Source organism: Amphiura filiformis, chromosome 17 (genome assembly GCF_039555335.1).
Source record: "Amphiura filiformis chromosome 17, Afil_fr2py, whole genome shotgun sequence".
NCBI lineage: Eukaryota > Metazoa > Echinodermata > Ophiuroidea > Amphilepidida > Amphiuridae > Amphiura > Amphiura filiformis.
Genome location: NC_092644.1, coordinates 25,687,260 through 25,701,709, shown reverse-complemented (window position 1 = coordinate 25,701,709; position 14,450 = coordinate 25,687,260). Strand labels below are relative to the sequence as shown.

Below are 14,450 nucleotides of genomic sequence, written 5' to 3'. Positions count from 1 at the left end.
CATAATTAAGCATAGTAGATTTTTTAATTTAAACTGTAACAATGCATTTTCTCGGTGTATATGAGGTTTTTTTATATTGGGGTCAAAGGTCATTAAGGAGGTCAAAACGTCAAATTTGCAAAAAATATTTAAAATTACTTAAAAGTAGCTGTATCTCAGCCTATGGAAGACGGATAAAGCCCCTACATGCTACAGTGATGCACCATTAATGATGTGAGATGTCAATAATAGCCGGTCAAAGGTCAAACTTTAAGTTAAGACTGGCATTTCCGGCCCCGGCTAGGTCCAGATCTGTAACCAGATCTAGTTACCTAGCCGGGACACCGGCTAGGTCTTGTGATGCTATCGGATCTTTCTTCTTTCTGGCAACACGTGCGTGACTTGCCACGTTTCGCCCTAGCTCTGTTATGCTTTGACAGGTTTTGACCATACTTGGTCACAAACACCACTGACCATGTCCCCACATGTGACATGACATTGAACTCCATTTGACCTTTGACCTGCTCACAATGGCAAAATGTGATTTTACTCTAAAATGCTTCTTCTTCCACAAATAACATGTGATGGTGACATGCTTAGGTCATGTGACTTGACTTTCGTCGGTGTCTATAATTTATTCACAGAATTTGGGTCAAAGGTCATTAAGGGGTCATTTCTGGTCTGAGAGCTAAAAATATTCAAAAAATCACTGTTTTTACAAATTACATAGCAGAGTGCTGTCATTAGCACACATGCATTGCTACTAACCAGGGTCTTTGGGGTGTCTACAGTTTTGGGGTCAAAAGGTCATTAAGGGGTCGCTTCGGTCAAAACCCAAAAATCATCAAATATGTTCATTTTTTTATCTCAAAACGTAACCAGACCAGAGTGACATAAACTTCATATATGCATTAGTGTTACCCGATGTATGCACAGTATTTTTATTTTTTTGGTCAAAGGTCATTTAGACGTCATTTCCGGTTTTAAGCTAAATAACTTCAAAATTTTATCTCCATAACTAAACATAGTAGATTTTTTTAATTTAAACTGTAACAATGCATTTTCTCGGTGTAAATGAGGTTTTTTTTAATATTGGGGTTAAAGGTCATTAAGGAGGTCAAAACGTCAAATTTGCAAAAATGTTTAAAATTACGGAAAAGTAGCTGTATCTCAGCCTATGGAAGACGGATAAAGCCCCTACATGCTACAGTGATGCACCATTAATGGTGTGAGATGTCCATAATAGCCGGTCAAAGGTCAAACTTTAAGTTAAGACTGGCATTTTCGGCCCCGGCTAGGTCCAGATCTGTAACCAGATCTAGTTCTTCTTCTTTCTTCTTCTGGCAACAAATTTCAAAATGCTTCTTCTCTTACATGTTACATCCTACAATGACGTCACTTGCACATATGCATCGGCTATATCCAGTGTCTATAAGATGTTCACAAATTTAGGGTCAAAAGTCATTAAGGGGTCATTTCCGGTATAAAACCAAATATCTTCAAAATGCTTCTTCTGCCACAAATTACATAGTACGATGATGTCACTTACACATATGCATCGGCTATTACAGGTACACAAAAGTTATTCTCCGATTTTGGGTCAAAAGGTCATTAAGGGGTCATTTCGGTCTGAAAGCTAAAAATATTCAAAAAATCACTGTTTTTACAAATTACATAGCAGAGTGTTGTCATTAGCACACATGCATTGCTACCAACCAGGGTCTTTGGGGTGTCTACAGTTTTGGGGTCAAAGGTCATTAAGGGGTCGCTTCCGGTCAAAAACCAAAAATCATCAAATATGTTCATTTTTTATCTCAAAATGTAACCAGACCAGAGTGACATAAACTTCATATATGGATTAGTGTTACCCGATGTATGCACGGTATTTTTATTTTTTGGTCAAAGGTCATTTATACGTCATTTCCGGTTTTAAGCTAAATAACTTCAAGAATTTTTATCTCCATAACTAAGCATAGTAGATTGTTTTAATTTAAACTGTAACAATGCATTTTCGTGGTATATATGAGTTTTTTTTTATATTGGGGTCAAAGGTCATTAAGGAGGTTAAAACGTCAAATTTGCAAAAAAATGTTTAAAATTACGGAAAAGTAGCTGTATCTCTGCCTTTGGAAGACGGATAAAGCCCCTACATGCTACAGTGATGCACCATTAACGGTGTGAGATGTCCATAAACTTTAAGACTGGCATTTCCGGCTCCGGCTAGGTCCAGATCTGTAACCAGATCTAGTTACCTAGCCGGGACACCGGCTAGGTCTTGTGATGCTATCGGATCTTTCTTCTGCTTCTTTCTGCTTCTTCTTCTGGCAACACATTTCAAAATGCTTCTTCTCTTACATGTTACATCCTAAAATGCCATCACTTGCACATATGCATCGGCTATATCCAGTGTCTATAGGATGTTCACAAATTTGGGGTCAAAGGTCATTAAGGGGTCATTTCCGGTATAAAACCAAATATCTTCAAAATGCTTCTTCTGCCACAAATTACATAGTACGATGATGTCAGTTACACATATGCATCGGCTATTACAGGTACACAAAACTTATTCTCCGATTTTGGGTCAAAGGTCATTAAGGGGTCATTTCCGGTCTGAAAGCTAAAAATATTCAAAAAATCACTGTTTTTACAAATTACATAGCAGAATGTTGTCATTAGCACACATGCATTGCTACTAACCAGGGTCTTTGGGATGTCTACAAATTTGGGGTCAAAGGTCATTAAGGAGTCTCTACAGGACAAAAACCAAAAATCATCAAATATGTTATTTTTTTTTAATCTCAAAACGTAACCAGACCAGGGTAACATAAACTTCATATATGCATTAGTGTTACTCGATGTATGCACGGTATTTTTATTATTTTGGTCGAAGGTCATTTAGACGTCATTTCCGGTTTGAAACTAAATAACTTCAAGAATTTTTATCTCTATAACTAAGCATAGCAGATTTTTTTAATTTAAACTGTAACAATACATTTTCTCGGTGTATATAAGGTTTTTTTTTTTTTTTGGTCAAAGGTCATTAAGGAGGTCAAAACGTCAAATTTGCAAAATTACGGAAAAGTAGCTGTATCTCAGCCTATGGAAGGCGGATAAAGCCCCTACATGCTACAGTGATGCACCATTAATGGTGTGAGATGTCCATAATAGCCGGTCAAAGGTCAAACTTTAAGTTAAGACTGGCATTTCCGGCCCCAGCTAGGTCCAGATCTGTAACCAGATCTAGTTACCTAGCCGGGACACCGGCTAGGTCTTGTGATGCTATCGGATCTTTACCTAGCCGGGACACCGGCTAGGTCTTGTGATGCTATCGGATCTTTACCTAGCCGGGACACCGGCTAGGTCTTGTGATGCTATCGGATCTTTCTTCTTTCTTCTTCTGCTTCTTTCTTCTGGCAACAAATTTCAAAATGCTTCTTCTCTTACATGTTACATCCTACAATGACGTCACTTGCACATATGCATCGGCTATATCCAGTGTCTATAAGATATTCACAAATTTGGGGTCAAAGGTCATTAAGGGGTCATTTCCGGTATAAAACCAAATATCTTCAAAATGCTTCTTCTCCTACATGTTACATCATATAATGACGTCACTTGCACATATGCATCAGCTATATCCAGTGCCTATAAATTATTCACAGAATTTGGGTCAAAGGTCATTAAGGGGTCATTTCCGGTCTGAAAGCTAAAAATATTCAAAAAATCACTGTCTTTACAAATTACATAGCAGAGTGTTGTCATTAGCACACATGCATTGCTACCAACCAGGGTCTTTACGGTGTCTACAGTTTTGGGGTCAAAGGTCATTAAGGGGTCGCTTCCGGTCAAAAACCAAAAATCATAAAATATGTACATTTTTTTAAATCTCAAAACCTAACCAGACCAGAGTGACATACATTTCATATATGTATAAGTGATACCCGATGTATGCACGGTATTTTTATTTCTTAGGTCAAAGGTCATTTAGACGTCATTTCCGGTTTTAAGCTAAATAACTTTAAGAATTTTTATCTCTATAACTAAGCATAGTAGATTTTTTTTAATTTAAACGTAACAATGCATTTGCTCGGTGTATATGAGGGTTTTTTTTATAGTGGGGTCAAAGGTCATTAAGGAGGTCAAAACGTCAAATTTGCAAAAAATGTTTAAAATTACGGAAAAGTAGCTGTATCTCAGCCTATGGAAGACGGATAAAGCCCCTACATGCTACAGTGATGCACCAATAATGGTATGAGATGTCCATAATATCCGGTCAAAGGTCAAACTTTAAGTTAAGACTGGCATTTCCGGCCCCGGCTAGGTCCAGATCTGTAACCAGATCTAGTTCTTTCTGCTTTCTTCTTTCTTCTGGCAACAAATTTCAAAATGCTTCTTCTCCTACATGTTACATCCTACAATGACGTCACTTGCACATATGCATCGGCTATATCCAGTGTCTATAGGCTATTCACAAATTTGAGATCAAAAGGTCATTAAGGGGTCATTTCGGTATAAAACCAAATATCTTCAAACTGCTTCTTCTCCTACATGTTACATCCTACAATGACGTCACTTGCACATATGCATCGGCTATATCCAGTGCCTATAAATTATTCACAGAATTTGGGTCAAAAGGTCATTAAGGGGTCATTTCCGGTCTGAAAGCTAAAAATATTCAAAAATCACTGTTTTTACAAATTACATAGCAGATTGTTGTCATTAGCACACATGCATTGCTACCAACCAGGATCGTTGGGGTGTCTACAGTTTTGGGGTCAAAGGTCATTAAGGGGTCGCTTCCAGTCAAAACCAAAAATCATCAAATATGTTCATTTTTAAAATCTCAAAACGTAACCAGACCAGAGTTGCATAAACTTCATATATGCATTAGTGCTACCGATGTGTGCACAGTATTTTTATTTTTTTGGTCAAAGGTCATTTAGACGTCATTTCCGGTTTTAAGCTAAATAACTTCAAGAATTTTTATCTCCATAACTAAGCATAGTAGATTTTTTAAATTTAAACTGTAACAATGCATTTACGTGGTGTATATGAGGGTTTTTTTGTATTGGGGTCAAAGGTCATTAAGGAGGTCAAAACGTCAAATTTGCAAAAAATGTTTAAAATTACGGAAAAGTAACTGTATCTCAGCCTATGGAAGACGGATAAAGCCCCTACATGCTACAGTGATGCACCATTAATGGTATGAGATGTCCATAAACTTTAACACTGGCATTTCCGGCTCCGGCTAGGTCCAGATCTGTAACCAGATCTAGTTCTTCTTCTTTCTGCTTCTTTCTTCTGGCAACAAATTTCAAAATGCTTCTTCTCCTATGTTGTTACATCCTACAATGACGTCACTTGCACATATGCATCGGCTATATCCAGTGTCTATAAAATGTTCACAAATTTGGGGTCAAAGGTCATTAAGGGGTCATTTCCGGTATAAAACCAAATATCTTCAAAATGCTTCTTCTCCTACATGTTACATCATACAATGACGTCACTTGCACATATGCATCAGCTATATCCAGTGCCTATAAATTATTCACAGAATTTGGGTCAAAGGTCATTAAAGGGGTCATTTCCGGTCTGAAAGCTAAAAATATTCAAAAAATCACTGTCTTTACAAATTACATAGCAGAGTATTGTCATTAGCACACATGCATCGCTACCAACCAGGGTCTTTGGGGTGTCTACAGTTTCGGGGTCAAAGGTCATTAAGGGGTCGCTTCCGGTCAAAAACCAAAAATCATCAAATATGTTCATTTTTTTATATCTCAAAACGTAACCAGACCAGAGTGACATAAATTTCACATATGCATTAGTGTTACCCGATGTATGCACGGTATTTTTATTTTTTTGGTCAAATGTCATTTAGACGTCATTTCCGGTTTTAAGCTAAATAACTTCCAAGAATTTTTATCTCCATAATTAAGCATAGTAGATTTTTTTAATTTAAATTGTAACAATGCATTTTCTCGGTGTATATGAGGTTTTTTTTATATCGGGGTCAAAGGTCATTAAGGAGGTCAAAACGTCAAATTTGCAAAAAAATATTTAAAATTACGGAAAAGTAGCTGTATCTCAGCCTATGGAAGACGGATAAAGCCCCTACATGCTAGAGTGATGCACCATTAATGGTGTGAGATGTCCATAATAGCCGGTCAAAGGTCAAACTTTAAGTTAAGACTGGCATTTCCGGCCCCAGCTAGGTCCAGATCTGTAACCAGATCTAGTTCTTTCTTTCTTCTTCTGGCAACCAATCAACTGCATCTAGCTCCGCAAGGGATTGACAGATTTCAACCAAGCTTGACCCAACAGACCACTGGGCTAGGCCAAACCTTCCATTTGACTTTGACGTTGCTGTGACGTTTGACCTAGCTATAATGGTGAAAAATGTGATTTCACAAAAAATGCTACTCCTTCCACAAATTACATGCAATGATCATGTGACTCATGCATACGAATCAACATGTGGTAGTGCTTAAAACCTGTTAAAAAGAATTGAGGTCAAAGGTCATTAAGGGGGTCATTTTCGGTCTGAAAGCTAAAAATATTCAAAAAATCACGGTGTTTACAAATTACATAGCAGAGTGTTGTCATTAGCACACATGCATTGCTACTAGCCAGGGTCTTTAGGATGCCTACAGTTTTGGGGTCAAAGGTCATTAAGGGGTTACTTCCGGTCAAAAACCAAAATGTTCAAAAAAATTTTATCTCAAAATGTAAACAAACCAGAGTAATATAACCATCATACATGAATCAGTGTTACCTGATGTATGCATGGTATTTTTATTTTGGGGGTCAAAGGTCATTAAGGGGTCACTTTTTGTTTTTAGCTAAATAACTTCAAGAATTTTTATCTCAACAACTAAACATAGTAGAATTTTTTAATTAAAATTGGAACAATGCATTTTGTTGGTGTACATAAGGGTTTTTTTTCATTGAGGTCAAAGGTCACTTAGGGGTCAAAAGGTCAATCAAAAATTTAAAAAAATCAAAAATCCATGTATAAGTTCCGATTAAGCTAAAATTCACCAGGAATATTTCTTATGACATCCTAAGCACAATGCACGAGCAGTTGACCCCATCCGTGACCCAGGGTCAAGTTATAGGGGTCAAAGTTCAAGAGTCGGCTTGTACCCGTTCTATGGAACGGCGGTTTCTAGTTTTTACTTCTTTTGATGGTAACATTTCTATGTTAAGGGGGTGACTTCCTCTGGCCTTACTGGCCTTCTGGTCATCCCCTCCATAAGTCGTTTGTTTGATATTGCCTTTGTTTTTTAAAATTTATACTTGTGTGATTTCATGTGAATTATGGGAAAATAAAATATCTTGTATCTAGGGAGGGGCCAGATGGAGTGATAGGTTCGTGTGGTTGGATTCTTACTGGCGTCTCATAATGGCTTTAATTTTTTTTTAAATTAAAATATTCAGCACTATTATCAATATTGAACAATTTTCAAGAATGATAATTGCACTGACTATTGTAATTTGATAAAGTTCTGGCTTTTTTTCAGTATTTTAAAATTTAATGAGTTTCTTGACTTAGTTTCCTTGCATAATATATGATAATTATTTTTTGTGTTTTTATTTTAGGTGTTGCAACAACATGAACGTGCTGTAATATACAGACATGGTAGATTAAAGCCTGGAGGTCCTAAAGGACCGGGTGAGTTGAACAAGAATATATAGAATATGTAGAGTTTATATGCAAAATGTGATATATCTATGGATGCCACTGTGTATTTTTTATATTAAGGTTAGCAACTATTAATTTTACACTGTTCCGATTTGGTAGTTCACAACATCTATTCTTGTGAATGGTAGTGAGCTTTGGCAAAATTTGCATTGATCATTTCATAGCGAGTGTGTAGAAGAATTCAAATATCACATACTTTATTGTAGGCACCGTGGTTCTTGAGTTATGTTGTAAAGAGGGCTGAAACAACATCACTTTAGTAAAACGTACATAACTCATTAACAATAAATCAAGCAAGTTTTCAAGTATATGATTTGTAGAATGAACGTGTGCAAAACATCAAAGTGTTATTTTTCAATAATATATTGATTTGGATAATGAAAAGTCTCACAAGTTTTGGGATATTTTCTCAAAATATCAAGAGCTATCTCAAGAACCACTGAACCAATACTGGGCTTGTTTGTACTCATTTTAATGCATTTTTCATGCTGATTCCATTTCATTATTTGAAACTTGTCGGTCTGCAGTGTGGAGAGAGTTAATATCATTTTTGCAACCATTAATTAAGGGCAAAAATAGATTACTAGCCTACAGTATAAAACCATGGCAATTAAAAAAGAAATATGCAGACAAACATATTCAAAATAATATTAAAAATTACAATATAATCATAATTCTGCTGAACTTGTCACCAGGGCCAGATTTACCTGGTACGGCAACATGATTTTACTATGGGATTGTTTTTATAAATTTTCAAATCAAGTGCATGGGGGCACGTACCCCCCCCCCCATGCCAATATTAAATGCTACATCACTTCACCTGTCTCTTCAGATCAAAGTGTTGCACCCTTACCCCACCAATTTCTTTAACTATCAACCCATGTTTAGCAGGGTTAAATAATTGATTTAAATCGCGATTTATAATCACTTGATTTTTTTTTAAATCACTGATTTAAATCAACTTTTTTTCATTTTTTTGCCATTTTTGATAAATATAAGTTAATTTCTTCCTTAAATTGACTGTTTTACTTCATTCCTAATGTTTCTACAACTTTTGGATACAATTTGCTAAAAATTAATTTTCAAGGTGCAGAATTCAACAGCTTTTTTCTCATGATTTTACCAAATTTTTTCTTTGAAATTTTCACATGTAAAAACATCTTTGAATAAGTTCATCAGGATTGTTTGAAATCAATTATTGGTCAATTGTGCTTTACAAATCCACTTGATTACTCACGTTTTTAGACGTTTCATCTTCCTATGGAAGACTTCATCAGTAATGTGATGAACCAGCAACACTCCTACTCTCATCTCCAGAGTGCACAGTTCTTTGCAGTAGCTGGTCATATACATGATTGAGTGAGTATGTCCCTTCATTTACTATCCCTATTGATTGGGATGGAGCCAAAGTAATTGACAAAGACTCTTGCAAGCAAACTAGATGGATCAGAGAAGCCATGTGGATCAGGAAACGGGGGGCCAACGTTATCAACCGCGATGAAGGGACATACTCACTCAATCATGTATATGACCAGCTACTGCAAAGAGACATATTGTTCATTTTTAAAAAGAATAGTTTGCCATATTTCAGGTGGTTTGTTACCTTGGTAACATTTCAAAGAGTACATATTCCATTGAACCGTGTTGACTTTGACCTATTTTGTGTTGTTACTATGTGACAAAACGTCCAAAACAATGGAGCTTTTCTCATTTTGATTTATTTTTACCAAAGGAACAATTTTGAGACCAGTTGGATTAAAATTGGAGCAGGCTTCATTATTGTAAACACCTGTGGGCTCCAAAATTTGACCTTTGACCTTTTTGCCTATAAATCAAGAACTGTATGTCGGAGACACATCAAGTTATTCTTTTTCAGAATCCTTATGATGAGAGCGATACATTGGTATGTTTTTGAAAACATTAGATCAACTTTGAAAAGTGGGGGGATGAGGCTGTTGATCAGGTCACCCAAATTTAATTGATGTTTTTGTTTGTTTGTTTGATTTCAGGTATAGTCTTTCTTCTGCCTTGTATTGAAAGCTACACCAAGGTAGACTTGCAGACAACACCCCCTTAAGCGGTAAGTCTAATTAAATGAAACCAAGAGCTACAAAGCTACACCAATTAGATAAGTGAAAGGTATGGTGGGGAAGACTAGAGGAATGTGTAATGGATTATTCCAGTTGATATTCATACACCCCATATGACCTTATAAATATCCCATACAGGGAGTGTCAATTTCAGGGGGTTACCATGGTTACATGAATGGGTGACTCCATTTGAAATCTACAAGACCCCCTCTTGCCTCCCATTGTGGGATGCTGGCTGCCCTGATATTTACAATTTTAAGCCTTTTTGGTATTTTAAGGGGTAAGGACTTTTGATATATTTATTACATTTACATAAGGAGAAGGTCCATTATTAGGTACACATTTTGGACGGACCCACCCCCCCCCCCCCACACCCCCATAAACGTTGCACATCAGCTATAGTTCATAATTTAACATCCTAAATTTCCTTTGTTATTATTTTTTCCTTTTTTGCAGTAAACAGAAGATTGAAGACTTTATGGTACTATAATGACTGGCAGTTGGGTGCCAAAACTTTGCCGTAAAAATCATATACACGGAAGTTTGGTGAATCTAATAAGTCATAAAGCCATATCTGTATTGAAAACAAATGAATATGTAGTCGATTTAGCCAATGGCCAGTAGTTTTCTCGTTAGGTCAGGAGAATTTCCATCTGGATGGCCCAGTGGGCCAGTTGGTATTTTGACATAATTATGAATTGATGACATGTTATAATATTAACAACAAATCTGGCCCAGTGGATTTGCCCTTGGGCCAGCTGTCCCAAAAATGCCGGCTGATTATTGCTCCTTTATATCTACCCCTGATGTATGTACTAAATGTTCAAATGCCAATGTCAAAAATAAGACTATATAAATGATAGATGATTCAGATGGCGAAGTTATGAGTGACTCTGAAGAAATTACAGATTCAATTTCGGATATCCAAATAGAAAAGTATGATAAAATGATGTTCAATCCTATTAGATTTCAAAATAACAACAAAGATGATTAAACAATAGAAAACATTAATGTACCAACATATGTAATTATCTGACTCCGGGTGAGTTTAGACAAAAACAAAAATGTATCAATGATACCTTCTCTATTTAAAAAAATGTTAATGATAGAAGTATCAGGGAAAATTTTGAAAATGTCTTATAGCAATTGAACCGGAGTAACTTTTGGCGGGAAAAGGTCATCGAACTTTTCAAAGTTGCTCAAATTGTTCCTCAATGGTACTTGATCTATTTTGCTGTGTTACCTAGGTAATGAAACATTCTAGATGGTGCAATCCTATCCTTATTTGAATTGTTTTATGAAAACGAACAATTTGACACCTCTTTTGGCAAAATCAGAGCACCCCACAGAACAGACGGTTGAACCAGAGGATGATTTAAGCACTACCCAGCGCTCCACTGGGGTCAACTTACGGTTAGCACTGCTGTGGGAGTGTGAACATGACACCACTGCTCGAACACTGCATAGACGTGCACGGTTAAATTTGAATTTGGACTGATATATTTACAATAAAAACACATTTAAAATGTTGGTCGATTTCACATTTTATGTTATCTACAGAAGGTGTGATTTATCCTTCATGCATACATCACTTTTGTTCTGAAATCGACCAAGTAATAATAACACACACGCAATTCTAAAACAACATCTTTTGCACAGAATTCAATGGGATTTGAAAAGTAAAGTGGCAGTTGAAACTCTCGTGATAACACTTTTACAGTGCATGATGGGGCTTCCTTAAATCATCCTCTGGGGTCGAACTATACATTTTCTGAATCCTTGTGACAAGAGCAATACATTGCAATGGTTTTCAACAGAATTTGAGCAACTTTGAAATTTGACCCTGTGTAATGTTCAATGACATTTCCCGACAAAAGCTACTCCGGTTCAATTGCTATTTTTGTGTAGCCCATGATGTCAACTATCTCTGGTAGCAGTGCAGCTTTTCCCCAGGGGGGTCACTCCCATTGTGGCCTGTACACCATCCGCGATAATGAAAACGCGTAAAAAGGGTCGTTTTTCGTGGGTAAGCACGATACGCGCGTATCGTGTTTAGGGTGTCAAAAACATGAAAAAATTGGAAGAAAGGGTAGCAAAATTGCAATTGCTAAATACGCGGAAATGAAATTTAGGGTATGAAATTTGATGTTAGGAATAAAATCCATGTTTAGGGTATCGTTTTAGCCAAGGGTTAAATCCTTGTTTATGGTGCTTTTGAAAAGTTGATTATCGCGGATGGTGTACAGGCCACAGTAGCAGTGACCCCCCGGGTGCTTTGCCCCCCCCCCCCCCCACCCCCACTGGTACCAAACACCCCATCTGAGAGGTCAGACTCATACTTAAGTTTTTGTACTTGTATGACATACAGTCGTCGACATTTCTTGTGTGATACTTAATGTCGATTTATCTGCTGCATGAAATAGCTGTTGAATGCTACAGATAGCTGATTTGAGAAATGTTTACACATAAATATGCTTATGATATGTGTCATGAACGTTAAGTAGTTCATAATTTTTTTAAATAGGAACAGAGTGACATAAAAAAATGACTATTCGAAATGATTTTAAGTGCCTTTTTTCAGTATAAAAATCTTCTCCAAGTATTTCTTACAAAGAAGTGGAATATTAGTGATAAATAAAGATGCCAAAATCAGCAAACCATTTTAGGTTGCAAATAAAGAAAAGTCTAATAAAAAAATTACATCTAATATCCAAGGTATTATTAAATGACCTCACCCATCCCCCCCCATCTCCACCCAACTATCAATTTCTTGTGTGAACTGTGGAATGTCTATTTATGTCTATTTATTAAAATGTTATAAATATTTACATTCTTTGCATGTTCTTCTCTTTCTTTTTTCTTTTATTTGTTAAATTTGTGTGATTGTATGTTGTAACTTAGGGCAGTGTAAGGGGGTGCTAGTTTCAGGCCTTTTGAGCATCTCCTCATTCAAATTTTGTGTCTTTTATATATATTTTGTATGTTGATTTGAATGAAAATAAAATGATAATGTATGATGTATTTATAAATTGGAGATCCAATTGATGTTTTGAAATAAATAATAGCTTGAATTTCCCCCCTAATACTTTTTAGAATTAAGACAAAAACGAAATGTAAAAATATATGTATAGCCTACACATGTGGACCAATTTATAGCGCACTTAAACGCTGAAAAAAAAACCCAGTATATTTATACAGCGCTTTATGCCGTAAACAGCCTCAAAGCGCTTTACATTTATTCCGCCGTCATTAGAATTGCCCTCTGACACCCCAATGGGGTGCCACAATGACACCCCATTTGAAACAATAACATTTTTCACGGCTGAGTACACGCTTTGTGAATGTAGTGGGGTCTCAAACAGAATTTGCCAACTTGACCATTATTCTATGCTGCAAGCTGCAATCCCATATCTTCACAATCTGGGAACTAACGCAATCCTCCAAGATGACACCGCTTGCCCCACAGAGCCACGGTAGTCAACGACTACCTTCAGAATATGGGAGTAGAGCCAAAATGGCCTGCCATCTGGCCAGATCCGGGGGCCAGACCTCAACCCGATTGAACACTTGTGGGACCAGCTTGATTGTCCTTTGCTTGCCAGAGAAGCCCATATGCAATCACATTGAATGACCTGCGACGAATCCTTGCTGAAGAATGGAATGCCAACCCACAGTAATGTGTAACCAGGTCGGTGAGCAGCACTATGAGGAGAAGATGTCTGACTATTGTGGCTGCCTGTGTTTTTTCCACCCGCTTTTGAGGTTAGTGGCAAACTTTTGTTGAGGAGTTTATTATTAAGGTAGGCCTATTAGGTTCGAATGGCGTTCGTCGTATCAGCGGAAGGCATCAGAACTGCATATTTTAAGAAATATACAAAGTCACATAGGGATGAAAATTATATACTTAGTTCTCTGGGTTGATAGGATGAATAAATTTTAATCTTTACCCTGAGCAGCCAGCGCACATAAACGTTGAAAAAAAAACCCCAAAAAACAACAACAAAACATTACCCAGACAAAAACGTGAGTGTTGTTGGATAGTTTTTAACCTTTCTTTGATGTATACTACCAACACGTAATAGATCTCCACACCCTTAAGGGCTGGGGTATGAACGTTTGGACAGTATTTATTTTGGGACATCAGAGCACATCAGACATATCGAATTGCATTCTGAATACGAAGAATGTCATTATGATATCAAATAATTTTGATTTTTGAAATTCGCAATTTAATACACATTTTATGGCAAATCATTAAAATTGATATTTTTGATATTCAACAGTACTTGAAGTAAACTTTATAAATCTGATGATTTATACTTGTATGTAAGTGGGATGAAAAGCCGACGATCAATTGAAAATTTTGACCTTTCGTATTGAAGATATGGATTTTTTTCCCAAAACACCAAAAAAAATTAGGTCTTTTTGGGAAAAAATCCATATCTTCAATATGAAAGGTCAAAATTTTCAATTGACCGTCGGCTTTTTCCTCCTGCTACATACACTTTAAGAATATATCATTAGATTTATATAATTTACTTCGAGGACTGTTATATATCAAAAATTTGAAAAATATCAAATTTTTATAATTTGTCATAAAATTTGTATTATATTGTGATTTTCAAAAATGAAAATTATTTGATATCAGAAAGACATGCTTCGTATTCAGAATGCAA

At 36.4% G+C, this 14,450-nt stretch overlaps 1 protein-coding gene across 1 annotated transcript in view; it reads left to right on the top strand.

Moving 5' to 3' along the window:
- Positions 1–12,039, top strand: part of LOC140137538 (stomatin-2-like) — a 30,708-nt gene extending 18,669 nt beyond the window's left edge. The window contains exons 3-5 of the mRNA XM_072159251.1: positions 7,582–7,654; positions 9,694–9,764; positions 10,231–12,039. Coding sequence (XP_072015352.1) covers positions 7,582–7,654; positions 9,694–9,761 — 141 coding nt within the window. The 3' untranslated portion in view covers positions 9,762–9,764; positions 10,231–12,039. The remainder of the gene's footprint in view (positions 1–7,581; positions 7,655–9,693; positions 9,765–10,230) is intronic.
- Positions 12,040–14,450: the final 2,411 nt, after the last annotated feature.